The 24,325-nt window shown below is 43.5% G+C and overlaps 1 protein-coding gene across 7 annotated transcripts in view; it reads right to left on the minus strand.

Annotated features, from left to right (window-relative positions):
• LOC112563593 (innexin unc-9-like) overlaps window positions 1–24,325 on the minus strand; it is a 185,222-nt gene that overhangs the window by 97,505 nt on the left and 63,392 nt on the right. Inside the window, exon 1 of one of the 7 annotated variants that reach the window (XM_025237730.1) lies at window positions 7,610–13,020. The exons of the other annotated variants lie outside the window; for them this stretch is intronic. Within the exon in view, the coding sequence (XP_025093515.1) occupies window positions 7,610–7,719 (110 nt within the window). The 5' untranslated portion in view covers window positions 7,720–13,020. Of the gene's footprint in view, window positions 1–7,609; window positions 13,021–24,325 lie in introns of those variants that run through there. 7 annotated transcript variants of the gene reach the window in all.

Consider the following 24,325-nt stretch of genomic DNA (forward strand, 5'->3'; position numbering starts at 1 on the left):
CTCAGAGTCTGGGATACAGACAAAAGTTGTAGGAAACCAGAATCGATTCCTTTCTGCTCACTCTAGTCTACGTGCAGATGCCATCCCGATGTCATCAAACGCCTGTCTGTTAGTTTTGTAAATTAAACAGTGTGAAAACAGGGAAAGCTGGATGGTGAGACAACAAGACCGTGCACAATGTGCAACTGCTTGGTCAGCACAGCTTTTGTGACATTTGACCGCCTGATGCAACCAACCCCCATATGGAATGAACACACAAACAAACGCACATGTACACATCCTGAAGTTGTTAACCTTAGCTGCTAGGGGCACAAGGTTGTAGAACACACACACACATATGAAGTGTATCGCCTTGGATCAACATCTGGGTAACGTGAGATATAAATACAGATGAAAATGCAGAGAAAACGAAGCTCAGAAATAAGATAGTAAGAAACCTCGACATAACCGAAAACTAGCATTACAACATAAGTAAACATTGGCAAGGATTATAATAACAACAGTGTCATCAATTAAGCAACAATGGAGTAACAGACTGACAGAAACAGATACAAGCACATCCCAAGAAAATACGAAAACTAATTATAATTAAATTAATTTTTAAAATGTGTCAGTGACACGTCCTGATGAATGTATCGATTTCTGCACCAAGCCACATCTTGTATCGGCGATGTGTCTCTCGGTGTACAAGGCGATGATTCATCAAAGTTGTCAGGTGTGTTGGAGATGAGGGAAAAAAAACCGCGTGGTCAGCAATTGCTCAAGGTGTATGATAAACCAATAAACATCAGTATCCAGCACGACAAAGAGCCTTCCACAAACAATCGCGCTTGTATACAGACTAGTTAGCTTTGTCGGCGAGCTCTACACGCTAATTGCTGTCGAGGGAGGAAGAAAGAAGAGGTGAGAAACAAGAGGGAGGTTGTGGTTGTGGTTGTGGCTGTGGCAAGCTAATGTCGGCGCTTTGTGAGGGGGTCACGACAGTCCCGAGTGAGGGGCTCCATCCCACGGTCATGGACAGCAAAATGGTTGGATGAGGCTGACGGTAGGAGAGCTGTCGATGCGAGGTGTTTGTGACAAATTAGAGAGCGTTCCCACGTGGGCTTTACCATCGACCCTCAGAAGCTTTGTGTAATGATGGCAACTCACTCTCTTCGGCAAACTAGTCAATTACCTGGGCTCCCAAGTGCAAGAAGTACCGGCGAAATTAGGAGGATGGGTAAATGCTATCTGCATACCGCCCGCGTTCCCACACGGTTCTTTTTCTGACACACACGTACACACACACATACGAACACACACATACACACTCTCACGCGTATTCTATATCGTTTTCCCTTTGTACAGCGATGACAACTCGCTCATACAGAATTTCTACATCATGGAGGGTTTTTGTGTCAATGGTCACACGACTTCTTGGGGCCAACCTCCGTTTGGTCTGTTTTGAACTTATCTGAATCCATTCTTCCTTCCTTCCCCATGACGGTCAATCATTTCATTTTTTTGTCCCCTTCTTCAAGCCATTTTACGATCCCTTTTACCTCTCAGGCCCCTCTAGTTCGGACTAATCTAGTATTCTCATTCTACATTGCCTTTCAGGGTTCCACCCATAAATGGAAATCTGTCTGCTCTATTCCTCTCCAGGTCGTTTTGTAGCTGCCATCTTCGATTTCCCATCTCAGCCGAATTTTCCCTGCTTGGGCCGTTCTGGACCAAACTTTCTTCTTTGAACTCGATATATTCAGCGACCTTAAGCCCAGATCTCTCCTCAGTCTTTGTTGGCCGAGTCCAGCTCGCTTTCTCCTCTCAACTCTCATGTGGTTCCCCAGCTCTGATCTCACAATCCTCTTCCAGAGTCTGTACACCATCTTAGTCTCAGTACTTCCTGGGGCAATCTCCTGTTACAATTCTTTTTTAGCCCTCTTTGATTCCATTTCGTCCCCCATGTTCCCCATTCATCCCATCCACAGTTCCCCTGGGTCCAGGGAGGCGCTACTGTTTGATAGCTGGTTCAATAAAATTCAGAGTTGGAGATGCCCGACAATGTGGTTCGCCAAAAACCAATCGAAAATCTGCTCCGTGACTGACAATGGATCATGCATTATGTGTCAAAGTCGAATTCGACAAAGCGATAATTTTTTTTTTTTTTTTACCCCATCTTCGATTTAATTTTTCCACCTTTTGCATTCCTCTACACCCAGTCAATTTTTCCCGTCTCCCCAAAACATTCATCTTGTGCTCGCAAGTTTCTACCGGAAGGGGGCGCTAGGAGGCCAAGGATGAAGAGGTGATTTCTAGGAGCAAAACTCTTCCAAGATTGGAAGTTGCGATAAAAGTAGCCAGGACTTTACGGCTGTCTGACTTTCTCTGCAAGCAATATTTCCAAAGTAATTTCGACTTTCGACTATTTTCCTTTTTGATGGCTTGCTGCGCATGTTTGGTCAGGACTACACCAGAAATGAAGTACTGAGGATAAAAAAAAAAGAGAAAAAAGGAGGAAAAACACAAGAAAAAAAACAAAAATTAAAAATATAGTAAATAAGAAAAAAAGAGTAGATACAACAAAAGAAGGAAGAAGAAAAGAAAAAACAGAAGAAAGAAAAATGAAAGAGAAAATTAAGGAAGTAAAGAAAGAAGAAGAGTGTGATGAAAGAAAAAAGGAGGTAAAGAAAGAAAATAAGGGAAAAAATCGAGAAAATGATGGTATAAAAAAGAAAGAAAGAAAAGGAAAGAAAGAAAAGAAAATTGAAATGACCACACAAGGAACGAAATCGAACTAGGAAATGACAGAAAAGAAAGCGTAAAACGAGCAGTAAGTTTAGGAGAATTCAGTATCCAGCCCCGGCACTTGCCCTGCACCTAATCCCGGCTGAGGCGAGTAAATCTTACATGATGACGCACACGTGGCAAGCCGCCTGCAATTCCATGATTGCTTTTGCGCCTCCCCAATCGACGGCCACCTCGGCCACCACCCAAAGCTGGGGATGACATGCCGCACACCCGGGAACCACGGGCGGCATCAGATCAATCGGGACCACATAGGTAAATCTGAAAGCCGGCCATAATCCTAGGAGTAGAGGTACACAACCAACACCAGGTCCTCTTTCTGACTTTGACGACTTGGAGACTTCCCTGGACAGAGCTCGAGCTTAATACCTGCTTCCTTCGCGCCAAGAAATATTTCTAGGGACGGGACTATTAATGTGTGTACAATAGTGTGGGTTTATTTTGAATACATCCTATTGAGAAACATGCAGAGTTTGTTTTATCACTACAAAATTGTCATGTTGTGAGTTATATAAACTTCTAATTAAAAAATTTACACTTTCTGAATTATTGTTCCTTATCAAAGTTTTGAACTTGATTGACACTTTAAGAACATCTGTTAAATTTACATTTCCTGAAAAAAGTGTTCATTATGAAAGTGAGTTTTTTGTTTGTTTTGTTTTGTTTTTTTACTAAATGTACACTTCGCGAAGGAACTGAGTATCCAAATATTTAATGTCAAATTTATACTTCAAAAAGAAGCAAGCACAGATTTTCATAAACTATTCAAGCCAATGGTAGTGGAAGGATTTTTAGCAGAAATAGGAAGGAGAAGAGAAACAAGTTGAGGTTAAAGGAAACAAAAAAGAAACCAAAGAGTACAAGGATGACTCTAAGTGGTGATCAAAATTTCGCCAAAACTAATGTCTTGTAGTATTTTCTATTCTACAAACTCACAACACACTAATGATGATTGCGATGACCAAGATTATTTTTACCTTTTGACTATAACCCGTGCAATGTTTATTTATTCGCAAAACAAAACATGAAAAGGATGCATACATCTAGCATAATATGCATCGATATTTTCTTCTGTACTTTATAAAACCGTGTTCTAATACGACACATTGTCGAAAGCAAACATTAATGCCTGGGTATGCAAATGACCTCTCTGAATAGACCAATCTACAAAGCAAGTTTGGGCTCCATTCTGTCTCACAGAGCTAAACAAACATTTAATTTAAATGAAACTAGATCTGCTTGTCTCTGACAGACAGAAAACCAATTCGATAAAACATGTACCTGTCTCACATCGTAAGATAAAAAGTTAATTTAATTAAACTAAGACTTGTCACTCGTCGAAGGAAAGGGTGGTCGACAACAGCAGCGATGCAAAACTGCACTCAGAGTATTCCATTACGGACACACGGACACACACACACACACACACCACACACACCAAACACACACACACACACACATTTTAAATCACTAACTTTCCATTTATTCAAACAAAAAAGGTAAAGAGTATAACTGGAGCCTTGAAATTCTTTCGTAAAAGGTAGTGTTTGAAAGTTCAGTAGACAATTTGCTCTATGGAGTAATTCTCCATTTGTCCATTGAAAATTGAATGTCAAGGCAAAGAAAAAATTCTTATTAATGAAAGACATTATTGTTTTTGTTCTCTGTCTAGACGATGTGGCACGAAACTCTTTACTGACACTATATACACCGCAAGACAGCATCTGGGGTAACTGTCGTTTTATAAAAACAACAAATAAGGCAAGTGAGACAGAATGATTTACCATAAGTACAAAAAAATACAGACATGTTCACATGTGTACAAGCAAACCACAAAACGGCGGAATAATCGAAACTGAATGTCCTTTATGAACTAAAAGTTCTAAAATATTCTTTTGAAGACACTGGAAGAACTTTGTATTTCTTGTAAGAGAAACTGGGTGAGAGAGAGACAAGTTGAAAGTAGAACGTTGTGAGAAAGGAGAGACAGACACACAGACAAGCAGAAAGGTGACCAAGAAATACAGGAAGACTGACATACAGACTGGGGGATAAGGAGATAGAGACAACAGAGTAGAAAGGAATGTAAAGTTGGTTTAGTTTTCGTCTGTTGTCTCTAATATGTCAGTAGCATTTTGTGTACACTCCAAACAAATGTAAAAGGCAGTAAAGGCTGTCTTTCGCTCTTCAGACGAATGAAAACATTTCTAGTCTTAGCCAGTCTCCCAGTAAAAACTAAAAGGACCAGGTGCAAATATGTTTTCTTATGATTGGGTAAAGCTCTATGTCATATACTACTTCGCAAATCCGATTGAAACCACTTCTTTAGTTTTCAAGACACGTTTAGAAACATGGCCAGGCACACAATGGTCAACACAGACATCACCATTGTACATGGACATGTTGACTGTGTGAAGACCTCCGCCATAGCTAAGACAATCCACACGTGTGCCACACATTGCAGGAGTGAAGCACAAATACAGACTCCCACATTTAAAATTCAAATGCGTGAACCTAAGCATGAACTAATATGATATTAACATTTCTAAAGTCTGATACTCGATAAATAATTTTAATATTTGGTTAATAATTAAATATTAGTACTTCATAGCAGATCATAGAACCTGTTTCCAGTGTAGACTTCAAGTTGTGAAGCTTGAAAAATTAGAAATAAAAGTAGCCAGCCATGGTTTTTACTTTTACAACAAACTGCAGTCATCAATAGCAAACAACAGATTCTGATTCTAAAATGCTCTTTTATTTCACTCTCTACCTCTGTATACCACTTTTGTCCTAATGTAGCACAAACCTAACACCACTTTTTCCTTGAATGCACAGATTTATGGATCTTCACAAACATCATATCCTTCACAAAAAATATTGGAAGCACCCTCCCCCTGTTCAGTTCACACTGCTGACGTGTGATAGGAGAAAACAATTTATTTTCCTTGGGTTTTGCCTCCTTTATTTATGAAGCACTGAAAGGTGTAACTGTAGTAGAAGCAATAATTATGCACAACAGCTTGAAAACCTATATTCTCAAAATATCTGTTTTTGTATTTCAACTTGACAGCAGCTGATTACAAGAGCATCCTGTTTGCTCTATGCAAGTGCACATTAGGAGAGGTAACCTTATGTAAGACTCTGACCTAGCCATGGACCTTTATCTATATTTTAGCAAAGAAAGTTCACAAATGGCGAGAGACATGTGTTCGAGGAAAATACTGTCTAGTGGTGGTCATGCAAATAATAAAAAAGGTTGATGAATGATACAATTTTGTGTTATCTGAAGTTTGTATCAGTCAAATGTATCGAATCGTAATATATCTCTGTCTCCCTGTGAATGATTTTATTGACTGTACTGTTTTCTCGATACTTTCTCACTTGACTGACTTATGGATCCATGTCAGACAACTTCCCCTTTCACCATTTTCTCTGGAGCGTTATCTGTGTGTGTCTCCCTTGTGCCGAATCGTTAGGAGTTGCTTATGATGAAGATTGATGATGATGGGGGAGATGACGGCAATAACTGCAACCGCGGAACGGTTCTGGACGGCGATGTTTTAAACCGTTCCCTTCATGTTGGGTCTGCCATCTTGATTCCAGTGGCCGGGGCATCCAAAGAATATTTTCTCATGGCAAATATGCAGTGTGAACTCCTGACCGGCAGGTGTAAAACAAGGTACCTGATTCGGTTTTCTCCGAAGTTAATAACATCATTTAAAAATGGTTGATATAAAAATATTTTATGAACGAAATATAAAAAAACGAGGAGGGTGATCCCTCTCCAGCGGGGATCATGTTACATTAATATTCGGGTACTTCACCGATTGTGTGCCACTGGGGACTGAAGGAGATTTGAACTCTGCACGTGACCTCACAAGAAGCAAGACTCGACCAACCGCTGAACTGAAGGGTTTAAACTTTAGAAAAAGAATCTGGATAACATCAAGTTTTGTAGGCCTACCCGTGCGCGTGCACAGCGTTATCTACCCGTCGATCAATGCAAGCAGCCGTGGGTGGTATACATGTACAGTATTGCCCGTTTCTTCCTACATCATTCACATGTGTGTGTTTGGAGAGAGAGAGATGTGTGATGTGTGAGTGTGTAAAAGAGAGAAAGAGAGAAGGTGGGGGACAGTCACAGACAGGAAGACCAGATTTTGTCTTCACATCATGTTCAAGGGAAGGTCATGCAATGCCATGTCTGTTTGTCGCATTATTTCTGTCAACAACACGTATCCACAGTCCACATACTGCAAAGAGAGGATGGCTATAACTGAGCTGAAAATCTGAGAAAAAGATATCGAATGAAAAAATAAATCGATTAAATATTTTTTAACTTTGGAACTCGCAAGTCCACAGACCTGACAATTCCAATGTGCACATGAGGTGTATTGATACACAGAGGTGAGGACAACCCTATTCAATCTACACACACACACTGATGACACTCATATATATTAAAAATGAATACACACGCACACATACGTGGCTGTTACAAATAGACTGAGATGTTTGGCCGTATCTGTGCTGTAACCTTCATGTTCTTTCGGTCCTGTTTGTACTGAGATGGAGTCCATCAGCCTAACCTCTAAATTACTTCTGTAAGATTTTTTAAAATTTGTGTCACGTGGCCCGCAAACGCTGCAATAAATACTTATTTTTTATTTTGAAACATACTTCATCTTTTAGACTTCATTCTCATACCAACACACACACAAAGTGAAAGCGCGTTGACTGAACTGAAAGCAACAGAAAAGAGTAAAAACAAAGCAGAGAGCGACTGACGTACGTGTTGCACGTGCTAGGAGGACCTTACCACAGACTGCCAAAGTGTCCCCCGTGGCCCCCGTGCCCATGGCCATGAGCGTGGTGCGCATGATGTGCGGTAGAAGCAGCATGGCGGGCCCTGTGTCTCTCCCTCGTCATCCTGCCGGAAGTTGAGTCTCTTTCTCTTCCTCCTCCTCCTCCGACTCCTCACTCTTGGTCTCCCCGACACCCTGTTCACCTTTCGGTCACAGCCTGATGCCCATCACAAAGTTCGTTTTCTTTTCTCTCCTTACAGAGGCTGGCATCCAAGTTGCTGATCACACGTTTCACTTGCCACATTTGCAGGAGGTTATAATGAAACCATCACGAATATAACAAACTTTTGAAGCTTCATTTCATAGAAGTTGAGTTGGATTTTTTCCCCTTTTGCATTGCTTTTGTGTTTGAACTGCTTCCTGGGAATAGCAGCCCTGGCTTTTGCACGATTACTCAGCAGGAAGAGAAGGTAGTCATCTGTTTACCACTTCACGCAGCAAGTACACCATGCTACTTTCCTTGCCGAACCATAAATCATCATTTCTCCCCTTCCTGTTCGATGATGTTTCCTGTGGATTTTTTTTTTTTTTTTTTTTTTTAAGATTCAAGGGGAAAAAGGGCCTTATCCTTTTTTTTCACTTAAACATACTCCTGGGTCAAAGTTTACTTGCTGTAACCTGCTTTATGTTTTATTTTCTGTGTATGACGTATCCAAACATGTCAAAGTTCACCGGCGATGTTAACAGTTTGGCTGGAACTTGCTTGAATCAGCAGACTGAGGTCATTCGAGAACAAATCTTGTCTGATGCAAACCACAGAAGAAGCGATGGTTCCTGAAGGTCCACCGATGTCTTACCTTTTGGCGAAAGTGAAGGCTGGCTCAAGGGAAGGAGGGAGAAGGAGGGAGGCTTTGTGAGATAGAGAGAGAGGGAGGGGTGTGGATAATCTAAATCTGGCGCTTTCGCTCTTCCATCTATTTACAGCCGGTGGCGCTGGCATCGGCGAGCGCCCGGCCCTCGGTAGCCGGCGAGAGTCTCGTCAAGAACGGGGACGCCAGACCACACCTGCGAAGCCTCACATCGGCTGCCCGCTCGGGGAAAACAAGTCCGCTCGAACTTCTTGTTCGCCAACCGGTGCTGGTGGTGGTGATGATGATGGTGGACGGCGACAGCTGGTCGATACTGTGTTGAAGATCGCAGCGATTATCCAGGCGGTACGAACGGAGACCTCTCCCACACCTCCCCGCCTCCAACTAACAGTCATCGACGACGATGAGGAAGGTAACAACAACAACAGCAACAACAACAACTATAACCCCAGCACCGGTCCATCACGGCTTTCGACTACAAACACTGAACTGGATTTCACCACGGCACCAGTGCAGCAGCGGCGGAGAGGGCTACTCAAGTCGTTCGGTTGTCGGGCAGCTGCTTACCACGCAGGCCAGACACGGCGGGCGGCCTCCAGCGATTGGGAGTAAATGAAGGAAATATCCATCAGCTGGGGGAACAGTGTGTGTGTGTGGAAGGCGCATCCAGTGAGTTGGTTATACAGCGTCTGTAATACCCACAGAAACGAGTCAAAGAAACGATTTGTGACTCTCAATGCTCAACTTCCGGCCTCGATCGCGGTTGTCACAATATTTGGTGGAACGGAACCACTACCAGACAGAGTCAATATGCTTTCGTCTGTGTTGAAAAATATTACTTTTTTTTTTCTCTCCTGCCAGTCTGGGAGGGTCCTGGTGGAGGCGTAGTCAGGGGTACAGAGGAAGGTGGTGTGCGTGTCCTGGTGTCCGATGAAAACGAGATCAGTGTCTGGCTTTGTCCAAAATGTGTCTCACCTCTTTACAGTGTGAAAGCCGGGTGTGTGTGTGTGTGTAAATGCGTGAGAACGTGTGAGCATGTGATGAATGGAAGTCTCAACGGCAAGCAACGATCGCGAAAAGGTCATAAGGTAGGCTTGTGTTAAAACAGTATCCAATCACAGAGCATCCAGTGTCAGGGGAGACAGGGGGACACGCGCGATACGAGGTTTGACCATCACAGTCTCGGCTCCCTCCTCCTCTAGAACTTCCCTGGAAAGTCTGGCACTAGAGTGTGGAATGGCAAGGCACACTTGGAAACGTCCACCCCTCCTCTGTGAGGTTGGTTGGGGGTGGGTGACCTGAGGCCTTGAGCGCAGAGGTCATCAGCCTTAGTCCTCGTGTCATGCTCGACATAGACCCCGGGGGTGACGCTCAGGTCGCGGAGGAACCGTGCGTCCACCCACCCCCTCCAGATGCCTGTTGGCACAGTCTAAACCACAGACTGTGATTTTTTTCCCTCGCCTTCGTATAATGTATTCCAGCGTTCGGTCAAATCCTGATGTGGTCGTTGTGGACTTGGTGGGACGACACCACAGCCTCCTGGTCTCTCAGCAACTTTTCTTTAATTTTTTTTCTCTCTCTCCCTTCTTCTTCAGTCTCTGTCCTTCATCCCGGTGATAAGAGAGACGAGGACGAACACGGACCGAGCATTATTGATAAAGAAATGACGCTTGCCCTCTTCCAAAGACTTGCTGAAGGCAAGGGAGACAAGTGCATGAAGGAAATGCAGGATGAAGAGGGAAGAGGGATGGGAGAGGAATGGAAAGCGGGTGAGGGGGAGAGGGTGGGTGGGTAAAAATCAATCGCACCGCTTGTGTGGTATTTTATGCGTCCCGCTGCTGTAGCCTGGCTGTCTCTGGACACTGGATGCTTGCAGGCGAGTGGAGTAAAACGATGGCCGTACGGCGACTGGGGTGAGACGTGTGTTGTGTAGAGACGGGGTGGAAGAAAAAGAAACCGTCGAGCCCCGTTGGCGTAAATTCTGTTTCTACTCCTCAGCAAGCCAGGGTGGCTGTTGACTGGCGTGTTTTTAGCTCCTAACGAGCTCCATTCTGTCTTCGCGATGCTGAAGATTTGCGAGGTCTGTATTAGGCGAGGTGGGATGAACAAGGGTGGATGGGGCTCTGTTGGAGATGCAGAGATGAGCAAACGTCTGGTTTGGGGGGTTAGGTCACGTGGAAGATAAAACAACCGACACACGCACACCTGGTCGAAGAAGAAGTACACCCTTTCTCTTCTTTATTTCATTCCTGCCGCCCACTATTTTTTCCATCTGTTCTGAACATGATCTTGGCACAAATCTCACTTGGTCGTCACGCTTGGGGGACAACGGCAGGAGACCGTACAATCTGCCTGCTTCCTCTGCAAGTCCAGGCGGAGCGACTGGCTATCACATATTCGAGTAGAATGAATAGAGTGGGAGGGTGATGAGATGAGGAGAGCTAATTCACTGATTGACATCGACTGGGGATAGCTACCATCGTCGGCTCATTCGCTCGACAAGCTTGGGGCTTACGCCATGAACTGGTTTTAATCAAATTTGCGATGGTTAGACCGACACTGTCTCCCCAGACTGTGACTGCTGCTGCTGCTGACACTGCATGATGTACTGCTAGAGGCAGGCTGCACGGCTAGAGGCGGTACTAAAGATGTGCTGCTTAGCTGCTGCGCTGGTAGTTGACACTGGAGTTACTCCCTCGCTGACGTCAGCCTGACCTAACCGCCACAGCTGACGTTGGTGAATCAGTACACTGACGCACGCATGCCATGGTGTCACCGACACACAAATATCTGCCAACTGTCACCTGTCACTGTCTTTGACAACACGATTCCTTCAAGAAACACACAGAGATGCGACACATCCCAGGTTGGCTGCTTTGAAGTACCAGGCCTACCCTGGGACTAGCAGAGCTCGGTACACTTTATCGATGGCGAGACACACAGTTATGCACCACCACCACCAACACCACCAGCAGCAGTCGTGACAACCTTTTTTATTTTTATTTTTTCTTCTTCTATCCTGCATGGCTGTCTGGTCGCACATAGCACATCAGTTTTGCACTAAATGTATTGCTTAAAATGTCTTGTGCACCAGGTGGATCCCTCAGGATGCTTCAGTGCTGTGTTTTGTTGGTAAGATCAAAAATCCTCTACGACATTTGCTGTAAGGGCGTAGCGCTGCGTGCCATGGTATGAAAAGGTAAAGCTATATATGGCACTGAGATCGATGGAGAAGCGGGTCGAGTTGTAAGCATCATAGATTGACAAAGCCTTTAAGCCGATACAACCCTGTAAGTCGTTGCCCGGAGAACGAATCGTGTGTGTGTGGGAGCTGAGCACTTCAGAAACAAGTCACAGGACACTAACAGTTATACCAAGCCTTTCTTCGAATTATTTTCTAGTGTCAGGGTTCCAAAAAAAAAAAAAAAGGAAACAAGCAAACGTGCATACATTTACACAAAGAGATTGAATGACGCATGTGAATATATTTATCCGTATGGAGTCAGTGATAACAATTTGTTTTTGTTACACATGAAAATGGATGCAGGGGTGATGGTAATTTTCGTTAGTGGTCATGAAAAGTGGATGTTTAGAAAGAACACTTATATACTTATTTAACCTCATTGCATTTTTACACACAAGCTCTTTTTATCTTCCTTTCTTTGCATCTTTTTTTTTTTTTGTCCTTTCTCTCTCTCTCAGAATCAGTTGACCAGACCGTAAATTGAAGTGCAAACGATTTTAGGGTAGGTTTCGAATGTTTCGAAGATTTCCGCCATTTTCCAATCAGGCTTCGAACTTTTAACTGTTATTGTGAGTAATTTAGTCTACCATCGACTACTTTAGTCGACCCTAGCTTTACATCGTCGCCTAAACGACTGAGATGATAAGGCAGCAAACACAGAAGCAGTTTCATCCTGATAGTCCTACTTCATCAGCTGGGTTAGTCCCCTCCGTTAGTCACGGCTCTCCGTGGTCTCGGCAAGTCCCTAGGTAGTCTCGGTACTCCGATGGTCTCGGTTAGTCCCTCCCAAAGTCTCGGCACTCGATAAAGTCTCGGCTGTTCGATCCAAGCGACGTAGAGGAGAGCCTGCCCGCGACACCTGTGGCAAGTCTGGCTCCCCACTCCTCCAGCAGGGGAGGTCATTGTTTTGCGTCTGCTCCTATAATGAGAGAAAATTAGCAAAGCACATGGTGAGAACTCCGATCGAACCCTGAACTTTCTACTCCGGCTGATGTCTGGCCTGGTACAGGGAGGGCCCGTCAGCCTCCGATGAGACAAGGTGACTTTCAAGCTCAGCTCGCTCCCGTTGCCATTGGTAACCGTTCTGTTTGATCTTTCCTTCCTTTTATTTCTTTATTTGCTGTCTGTTTTATTTTACGCAGGAGTTTGCCATTGGTTTTTTTTCGATATTCCGGTCTTGCCACCTTTGTTGTGAAAGACTTAAATAGGTTTGTAAGAATAACTATATAAACATGCTATTCAGTGACATTCAGGAACTGGTTACTTTATTTTGAAGTAATTGCAGAGCGAGAGAGGTGAAAGAAAGGATGGTTATGGGGGTGGGAATGACAATAAACAAAGCAAACAAACATTGAGACAGGGTGTCCAGAGCAAGTGTAGCAATAGTACAAAGTCATTGATGTACATCAACACTCAAAGAGGAATTTTTGCGTCTGGGGTTTATCTCGGGCAACCACATCCATCTCCCGATATTCACGGAATCTTTTTCTTCTGACAAAAAAGTGGTTCAATTCTCTGTGTGTGTGTGTGTGGTACCTCAAGTCCTCCCTAAACCCCTCACTTTGAACCGACATGCCAACCAACGCAAAATTTGCTTGATGGTGCGATTTGATAGGTACCCGGTGAAACGGAACAGTCGCTGTGGTCATGCCGGTCATTGTGTGTGTGTGTGATCGACTGTGTGTCCGAGTGATGGCGCATGCTCTGTGTGTGTGTGTTAGCATCTCCTAGCCAGGCTCTGTAGCATCGATTGCCTCTGGTTGCCAGTCCCAAACACACAGGTCACTGGCGACTTGTGCGTGTTTGCCAAATGTCATTAGGCTGGCGGAACACACAGGCGGCCGGGGAGCGATGACACCAACTTAATCAACGAATTTCGATGATGCGAGGAAGGCTGGAACAAGGAGGCGCACTCTCACAGCTTGACTAAGCCTGCATCTGGCAGCTCTTGTGGGGTGTCGATATTGCATCACACAACTCATTAACTTAGTATCAACTGCTTTCCGACTTCACCTTCCATCCTCCTCCATACCACCACAACTACCTTAACCATCAGCTCGAAGAGAAAAATTCAAACCTATTTTAAGGGTCTGATTTGAACCACGCAATGGTGTGGGGGGAGAGAGAAAGGAAAGGAGGGAGAGAGGCTGGCAAGAGTTGCTGTTGAAACCTCATGACCTTCGTGTTGTCGAACCTCGTACCCCTCCTTCCAGTATGGCTGCCAGGCAAGATTAAAATAGGAAAGCGAGAGAAAGCAGTCCACGAAACTCAGACTTGGCTGCCTCGTATCCTAGAGGGTAAAAGGCTTCTAAAAGACCCTGCTAGTTACAGTCAATAACTTTCAACTACATCTGAGAGAGCCACCCGTCTACCCGATTTCTACCTTCCCAACTCCCTCTCCCCCCACCATCCACCGCCACACAGTCTTCCATTTGTAAGTCTTTTAATGAATCGACCTGATTTCTATCTAACTGCCACTCAGCTGACTTTTTTTCTTGCCCTGGTATTTATCTACCCTTTAGGGTGCATAGCCTGAGGCTTAAGAGCGACTTTGGCCGGAAAATGTAGAGTAAGTCAACACTCCTCGCAGGACACGCTAGAACCTACTAATTGGATCCAAAATTGTGTGTGGCGTGTAGACCAAACGGTCGAGAAACGCAGGCATCAAAAGCGAAGAGACCTGCAGGAAAGGGAGGAGGTACCCGTTGTGTGGAGAGCGACTTGGTCAGCCACAACACACAAGTGTGCGCTCTGTCTCGGTTGACCTCGCGTGAGACACGCACTACAGAATGGCGGTAGGGAGGACAATCTGTGTGAAGGTATGGAACTGGGGTAAAGGGAGGGGGTTAGGGAAGATGGCGAAGGTTAACCAGATTGGTTATGTTCCCTGTCCCTCGTCGTCAGCGTAGCTGCAGATGGAAGGGGGTAGGAGAGCGGGTGGTTGCACGGAGCGTGGTGAAATCGCGCGTGCCCATGCCTCAAATCCAATTTCCAGCAGTCACTCGGAGGCGAATAATATTGGACGTCGTCTCACCGACAAAAATCACGAACAGGGACGAGAGCTGCTGAGTTTGACGTCCCCGTGACCCGGAAATTCGTCGTCGGGGCCGCGTGACGGAAGTGACGTCCTTGCTCTATCTTCCTCCTCCTCCTGCTTCAACCTTCACTATTTAAACTTGGCCCCTAAAAGTTAACGATGCTGATCAATGCGTAAAGAAAAACGGTTTCTAACTGAGGGAGTTTCCAAGGAAGTCCACCACACTGGCTGTTGTTTACGAAATTTTTAAGTCGAATCAATCAGGCAAGCAAGTAAGTAAACAATCAGCTAATCATTAATGGAACGGGCGCAGCAAACCGGGCAAACTATCGACAAAACCACTTAAAAGACAACCTCAATAGGCCGTACGAGTAGTTTATTTTCACCCAGCATGTGTAGAATTACACTACAGGTATCAGGAATATCTCTTCCCCAAATCCCAAGAGGGTTGTAGTTTTGTTGTTGTTGTTGTTGTCGTTGTCGTCGTCGTCGTCGTCGTCGTTGTTGTTGTTGTTGTTGTTTTTGTCGTCCTTAGATGCACGTGGATTGTTGTGACTCCTGTTGCCCTGTGATTTTTTTGTTGCACCTATTGTTCCACGACTACTTTTTCTACTAATGGTTTTTGCAATCTGTTTGTAGTTTGAGATTTTTCGCTTGTTGCGATTACTTGTAATGTCTCTGTTATCATAACTTTTTTTTTATCTACAGACCATGCACTCTTCACATGTTTTTATCTACTGACCTTGTGCTTCGTCTGTCCATTTTTTAGACCTGTGCGTGTCCAGGACGTGGACTGCACTTCCAATCAGTAGTGTGTTCATTCTGCTTATCTCCAGAAATTTTCCAGACTCGTGATAAATCATCCGTCCTCGGTTCAAGACTTGACGACCTCCTGTATCTACGTAATATTGTTGTATATGTTATGTAGAGCACCTTAGTTCCGACTTGAAGGAAGGGTAAAGTTCAAAATTAATCATATTTTTATCATTGCCGATACCCTATTCTTTCCCTCCTCACACGTAAATATATTTTAACTTACTTATTCAAGTAAAGGTTAAAAATGTGAATTTGCCCTGACCTGCTAGCTGACAGAATTGTTTGTCCCTGGGAGGTCCGACGAGTGCGTAAACAGTTAGGATTTAATTTCACTTTCTAATATTATGGTCACAAAGTGTCTGCGTTGCCTAGCAAAGGAAGGAAGGCCAGACCAGCGCCCAAGGGGAAGCAAGTTCCACAGAAGAGTGTAAAGCTCGTAAATAAAACGCAGCGTGTACCCAACCCGAGTAAACAGTTCCTAAATGAAACGGGCATTATTAATGTCCAGAACTTATTCTCTGACCTTCACAGACAGTTCATAAATAACACAGCCGTTATTAATGTTGCAGACAGTACTCTCCGCACCCTCCCACGCTGACTTCCTGTTAAACACAATCTACAAGGAAGGAAAGAAGAAAAATATTTCGTTTGCTCTTCGTAAGCTGTTCAGTTGGGGTAGAGACCCTGGATTACTCAACCATGGAATTATCCAGTAATTTTCAAACAATTAACCTACTTATACCTCCCGTTTTCCATTGCATATCTCAGCTGAAGTCAGTCAATCAAACTTACAACTCTGATTTTCAATCTGGTTTGTGCCGTGCACTTAAACAGCTGCTCTTTTGACACTCCTCCCACGCTCAATCTCCCCATGATCTTGATATCAGTTAGTTTTTGCAGGGCGGAAGGTAGGAGAAAGTTAATCGTGACCTCTCGTCCCGGAGGGAAACAATCATAGGAAATGTTCTTATATTTTGCGAGGTTTAAATACTTTCATCTTCCATCTTTCTTGCGGTTTCAGCTGTCACTTTCCCATGTTGTGCAAGTGGAGGAAATAAAAACAACACTTTGCCAATTCCACGAGATTTGTCTCAAGGTTAGGGAGAGGTCACCATCTAGCTGCTCCCACGTCACATCCGCTCCAAACTCCTCCTTCCGGTGCGTTGAGACGAGGCTTTTTACTTCATGACATTACCCCTGCGGTAAGAGCCTCCAGCTCCCTTCACGAGGTGGGCCCCTAAAATCGTTAGGCACCTCGGGAACATTATATCCGTTTAAGATTTGCTGGCGGTTATTTTACATTTTCTAAGTGCTGGATGAGTATGTCCGCATGTTGTCTTGAGTGATTGCATGAGTTCGTGTGCGTGTATGTCGCAGTGAACGTGAGCGTGCATCCTCGGGAAAGGACAGTCTCCTTCTCTCCTTTCTTCAAAAAGTTTGTGGATGTCAGATGGGACTTGGGGGTGGGAGGATACAACATGAGAGACGGGGGGAGTAGGGATGGAGTGGGGGAAGAGAGAAAGAAAGGCGTGAGCATTAGCAACAGCATTAGCATTAGCATTAGCGCACCTTCTCCACTGACCAAGTTTACAAGTGGAGACAGTGAGGCCTGGGGGGACTTATGTGTGGTCCTAGTCTCTAGCAGGACAGTTTTGGCTGAGACAGCGGGGGTCCGCTAACGTGACTTCGATTTCTAGTCCTGTGCTGGACCTGGCAGGGAAAGGATGGCCCGCTGTAAGGAGATTTTCCCTCCGTCATCTTTGATTGATTGCCTGGGGTCAGCCCTGCCTGGCCCTCCCATGCTTACAAGAAAATACATTAGCGCGCTCGCACACACACGCAGGAATGAAAATACACACACACACACACACATGCAAATGAAAAAATATATATATGCACACACATAACGAGCGCGCACACACACACACACACACACTTGCATTCCTTATGCACAATCACTGAGACATAAACAAGCTATCCATCCATCCATCCATTAATCTATCAATTCTAATGTATATGTCTCCATCTTTCCATTTGTTAATCTGTCAGTCTCATGTGTCACAAATGCTTTTGTAATGTTTTGTGTGTGTGTTCGCCTGCGTGTATGCACGTTGTGTTAATCAGGTTGTAATATTTACTTTCATCCATTTTAAACTTCCCATTGCCATGTTTGGTTGTTTTAAAATCATTATGTCTACCTGTGTTTATTTATTTTTTTTCTCCCTTGCCTGTGTTTTATTTGCATTGTTGTCACTTAGCTGTGTTTGTTTTTCCTCGTATTATCCCCACACCTCTGTGTTTCTCATCTTACTGTTGACTGGCAGTCAAATTCACCCTCCCTCACCTTCCTAGCTTTAGTCCTATTGCTGACATCCATCATGGCTAGAAAAAAAGAAGTTATCGGGGTACAGAGAACTAACACAATCTCCACGGCGTCGACGACATAAAAAAACTATTGAAAACAAGCCAGGAAAGAGAAAACACGCCGTCTGCACTACATCAGGAGGATGACGAGCACCAACTTCCTCCCAGCAGTTCTTGAGGCGAGTGAGTGCAGCGCTCGCTCAATATCCTCCACTGCTCCTTGTCAGGCAGAAAAGAAAAGCTAACAAGCTGCAGGCTAATTGTGTCGGTAATCTCCTGAACAAGCGAGCAAGTGCTGCCGTGAGATATTCTCACCGAGAAAACGGTTGCCAAACAGCAGCTAGACCCTCGCGCCACCCCATTAAGAACACCCCATTAACCGTATAGCAACTTCTCCTTCTTTGTTGTGGCTCGCGAGGTCTCCTGCTGTGCTGGAGATTGCAGTAGAGTGAGCGTAGGTCACCTGCAATCACTAACATGAAGCAAGAGCTGAAAGAAATATTTTTATGTCCCAGCCTCACTTACGCAAGAGTTCTGATCAGATAAAAGTGCGTTGGACTTCTTTCCCACCTGTTCTGAACAAACAACGAACAGCATGGGGTGGCGACCATGTCTTCATAATTATTTAACTATCTCATTCATTATTTCTTTCATTGTTTTATTTTTTTTCTGTAATATACCCTTCCTCTCCTACCCCTCAGACCAAATTCTTTTTCCACCCGTCTGTTTGTTTGATTTCTTAGTTTTTGTTCCCTTCCCCGCTCCATCGAAAGTGTTTTCATACCAGGCTGGGTGTGAGACATTAAGTCGGTGTTGTTGAAAGCTGTATTTCAATGAAGTAATAAAGCTGGACTCGATAAATATAAACAGCAGTCAGGTTGTCCAAGGCAACGCACACCAAGAGAAACAGAATTACAGGCACTTGAGGTGTCGGGATTTTTTTTTCTCTCTCTCTTCTCTCCTTTTTTTTAAATTTAGGCGGCTGGACAATCTACAACTTTTCTACAGATGCACTTAGAAATATTTCATTTCATGCTCAGCAATGAAATGATCAGGTAATAAAAGCATAATATTGTCTGCACACCGAAAGCTTGTTCGTGTTCCTGACTGCAAGGCAAATAGATACGAAAGGCTCCGAGCCCGACAAACCTGTGGTAAGTAGATTGCTGGGAATAATTCTTCACGTGCAGCTTTTCGCGCTGCATGTAGAATGCCATTCCCCCATTCCCTTCTCCCCCTCCCACAGTCCCCAGCCTGATTCCCTTCCCCTGCATGCGCTCTTTAAGCTATCGATTGTCCTGCAAAAGCCATTTTTTCCCTGAGATGCAAGGAATCTTGTTGTGGGATTTCCAGGCCAAATCACTCCACTGGCTGGCGCGAATTCATATGACTTCCCCTTCAGATCAATAAGAAACAAATAAATAAATAAATATAAAAATGGCCTTGCTATTTTTGTCTACTTTTTTGAGTAGTAGTTAATTTAGTGTGGTTGTCAATATTTTCTTACAATAATTCTATCGTTGTGTTACGGATACTTAACTTAGATGATAAGATGCAGCACTGGACAGTTTCTAAACGCGATTAGCGGCCATTTTAGAAGGTCCAAGACTGTGGAGGACTTGCAGTCCACATGTTTTAAATGTTGATGTAGGTTGATAGGTTGATGTTTGATGTTTCTATTTTTATGGTTAATTTATTGTGCCTCGATGTCAATTCTCCTTCCTATCTCACTTTATTCTGTCCTATTTTAGGAATGAGTTCTCCTGACCCTCATAACCAGCTACTTCGTGGTTCTTTGCATACTCAACAGAGAAATTTAAGTTATACTACACACCCTGCCACGTAATAATTGTTTGTATATTCTGCTGTATGTTGTTTTTTTTATTTTTCATTGCTGATCATGCTTGTAATGTAAACTCCCTTTTTGCTCTCAAGTGCAGCGTCTCCCACATTCATAACAAGAATAAAGAATAAAACCATCTTTGTGAGTTCTAGACTTCCGTTTTTCAAGAGACCGCAAAGAAACATGCAAAACTAGCATTTCCTTTCGTTGAACTTTTACCCTCATTTCTTTCAACACCATCCCATCGCCGAGCAAACGAGAGAAGACACGGGAGATGTTTTTGTCACTATGTTCTGAGTAAATCTGAGATAATGAAAAATCTGTCTAGTTAGCTGGTCAAATCCGTGAAGAAAGAACAAAATTAAAACAGATAGAAGATAAATAAATAGATAATAGATTTACATCTTTATTATGTTTGTTACCATACATAACCTCATTGAGGCTCGCTAACACTCAAGAAAGCCTCGAAATGAATGATCCGATCACACGCTCTCCTCTTGTTATGCAATCACTCACTCTCTCGGCGCCATTGTGACCGACAGCAAAGTGACGGGGTGTTCGTCCAATATTACCCATAATACCAAGGACCATCCCGCTGAAAAGTGTGCGGGGAGGGGAACATTAGAAAGATCTGCGGAATTCCTCGAGGTAGACGAGGTCGGGAAAATGACATTCGTGGTTTTCCTCCTGTCGGACTGGCCTCTTCCATCGATCTACTTGCAGGCCGAGCAATGGAAGACATAAAGCCCTTTGAGGAGGACTGGCAAAAAAATCCCAGAGAGCAACAACAGCACGGGGAAGGTGTCTTAGAAAGAAAACAGCCGGAAGAAAGGGTCTTAAAAGAGAAGCAGATTCACTCCAATCGCGGCAACGGAGGGTCTGAAGGAAGCGGTCTAATGCGATCACGTTTGCTGTCTGACGGCCTAAAAAGAGTGTTCTTCAAAATAAATTGCCTTCCCACCTTCTGTGGAACATACCTGCACAGCTACCTTCATCTCCCGTACTCTCCACCCCACTCCTTCATAGGGTGACAAGCACGCACATATACATTCACACCAGGTAGAGTGTTCATTTGGCATCACAAAGGAAACAGTTAACACATTATTGTGCACCTTATTGCTTTTTTCCATTTGTATATGTATTTAAATTTTTTGTATAATTTTCTGACATATTTTTAATACTTATTTTTTCTCAGCAAGATTATTACGGACATTCTGAACAAAACGCCCTGCAGGGACTTCTCGTTGTACACAGTACCCTGCTCGTGTAAATAGTATCACAAATGTGCAAATAGTACATTAATTGTGAACATAGTTTTGTGCAAACAGTTACCCCGACGATGTAATGACAAGTCCCGCACTTCTCTGACCTGCCAATTAGCGCTAGGGAGGCACCGTCACCTTTTGACCCGAATGGCGGGAGACCTCAATTTAAAAAAAAAATGTTTCTTGGCGAATAAACCCCTCGCTGTTTATTATCTAAGGATTCGCAACAAATATACCGGCAGCCTGTAAATTGCCTCTTTTTTTTTTTGTTTTGTTGGTCAAAGTCCATGCCAGGTCTCGGTGCCAGAGTGGCCTTGATCTTTATTGTTGCGGCGGTAAAGGAGCGATGTGGACTGGAACCCCAGCACTTCCACTGCCACCGCACTTTGAGACGACTTCTGCGCCAGCGACCATTAATAACACTGCATTAGAGTGCTCGCCTGTTCCATGCGGCTCACCTAATATAATGGACGATGATGAAAACGCAGGCATTTTTTTTTATTTGGTGCCAGCAGCAATCGCCGAGAAAGTCAAGGCCTGGCAATGGCTGGTGTGATTGTTATTACAAGCAAAGACCTGCTGATGGGCTTAACATTTGCTGGTGTGATTGTTATTACGAGCCTACTGCCGGTGGACTTGAAAGGCGCCTTTCTTCAGTCCCTAATCTTTTTTTTTTCCTCCTCTAACCTCCTCTTCTCCTCCTGAGCTAGCCCTGGGGTTACTTTCTCGTGATAATGGGTAGGGTATTGGTCCGCAAGGGTTAAGGGAAATAAAATAACAAAGCATGAAGGTATGAGTTGAAAATGTGTAACTAAGCGAACACAGAGAAGCAATAAGCAAATTTAGCGGATAAATTTAGTGTGATGTTTTGTCAAACACCATGCTCTGTATTTTGCACGAGGTTATAAATATTGTTCTTTTTCTCTGAATTTGTCCAGACGGTAATGCTTTCTTAACAATGAGTTGCTGTCATATAAAATATAGACGCAAGGTAAAAGGTGAAATCCTGAAAAAAGGTCGATTTAATCCTGAAGATTAATAGTTTACTTAAAATGTATTTTTACAACGAATAATGTAAAGATGGCTACAAAGGGCTACTTACCATCATCAATGTCCTACACTTTTCAAAAGACACATATGTTTAACTTGAAAACAAATTTCGTAAAGTAGTTTTCGAGCCTCTTGTTCAAAACTTTTTTTCCTGCGTTCCTCAAATTCGACTCATCGGTATAAAAAATATATTAATTGTTAACAAAACTCATTCACTTAAGCTGTGGATGAAACCTAATCAACAGCATAATAATCTCATAACTGAAAGCGATTAACTTACAATGGAATAAACAGTTACTGCGCCTGGCATAGACTCATCCACACAAAAAATTTTTTTTACAAAACACCGCATGACAAAAACTTTTTTTCTGGAATAGCGCAGCTTACGAAATCTCAATCGGCTTATCCAAAGCTAGGACCGAAAAAAGAAAAAAATACAAATTAAAAAACGTGAGCTGTGAAAGGATCATTGTTCCTCGCCCGTTCCTGCTGACATGTATCCAGCTTACATCGCGTGCTGGAGAAAGGCTTCAGATGCTTCGGCACCTGACCCTCCAGCAGACGAACGTCAAACGTGGCGTGAGACGTCCTGGTCCTGGCCGTAGCGTCAGACACGTCATCACAGGAGCAGCGTGAAATTGGCTACGGACACCCACCCGGCCAGTCTTCACACCCCGCACCCTGGCGGCAGAACGCAGCTGGACCGTTTCCTTCCACGACGAAAAGGCTGATTTTGGCTGACTGTTATTCTGGACCACGTGATGGACACCACATCGCCTGAGTGGCGTTCCCTGGCATTGTGATGAGCATGGGGCATGGGGTGCTCCATACGTAATACATGCGCATTATTGGGTATGCCTTTTGTTGTGTTGTTGTGTGTGTGTGTGTGTATCATCAACAACATCAACAGCAGCATCCGCAGCAGCGTCATTGTCATCGTCGTCTTCATCATCGTCATCGTCGTTATCGTCTTCTAGTCTTCTCTTCTTACCTATCCCCTTCTCGTTCATCATGGTTGATGTAAACAAGCTGACATTCAAACAAATTTTATTCAGTCTATTTTAAAAGTGACTATACCTTCAGCGCATTTAAATATACAAGTAACTGCAGTGTCAATGTATTTAAATGAATCGTGACTATTTTTAGGTTTCATCTAAACAAAATTTACTACATTCTAGCATGTTTACAGGAAAACGAAATAATTCTTTCGTTTACTTAACCGAAAATCATCAGCTATAAGAAAAACTAGCATAAGTAACAAAAGAGCTTTGCTGTTATATCTAAACAAAATACGGTTATTTCCTGTTTACTGAAACAAAACGTAACTATTTCTGAGTTGATTAAACAATTAATGTTTATTTCTACCAAAAGTGACTGCTTTTTCAAAACTATCCTTTATAAACACTGCACGGCATCTTCAAGAGATAAACTTTGAGCTGGTCGGCATGAGGCTCTGTATTTACTTTACTTTGTTTGTTTGCCCGTACCGTAGGGTCAAGAGTATAAGGGGAAAAAAGGGGAAGCTGGTCGACTTAAGCTCTGCAAATATATTTCTACTTGACTTGTTTGAATCACACAGCTTCTTCGGTGGGTCTGTGTACACAGACCGGCGAACAGGTTTTTTTTTTCAAGTTACTTTATACTTTTTATATGCTTCCTGAAGGAAAGTATTGATTTGGAAAGTGTTGATCTTCATCCATGGCATATTTGATCCTCAGTACTACAAACAACAACATTCTACACAAAAAAACAAAACAAAAAAACCGATGACGTTGATGAAAAGTGAATAACGATGTTATACCTACTACACATTGTTAAAATCATGTGGTACCGGAAACGGTTGTTGAAAAGTGTGTCCGTGAGCGCACGCGCGTGAACTCATGTGTTTAGGGATTTAACAATCACTTTGCTACAAAATATAAATATAAACATTCACAAAACGCCTTAAAAAACTAACTCCCCCTTGACATAACTATCTAAGGTTTCTTCACACAAATTACAAGACAGTAAGACGTCCAAGTGAAACTCCCAACCATCAACTTCAAGAAACAGTCACGATCTTCTTTTGTCGAGTGCATTCCTTCCTGACCTCCTTCAACTTGTCATCTTCGAGTTCTACTCACCGAGGAAGGAAAATCTATTTTTAAAATCGCAATAAGTGGCGCTTAAAACACGGATGGATTTTGAGGTTTAAAAACACCGGTCGCCACGTTTCCCATTGCTAATGAAGAGAGGTCACGTT

Source organism: Pomacea canaliculata, linkage group LG1 (assembly GCF_003073045.1).
Source record: "Pomacea canaliculata isolate SZHN2017 linkage group LG1, ASM307304v1, whole genome shotgun sequence".
NCBI classification, from domain to species: Eukaryota; Metazoa; Mollusca; class Gastropoda; order Architaenioglossa; family Ampullariidae; genus Pomacea; species Pomacea canaliculata.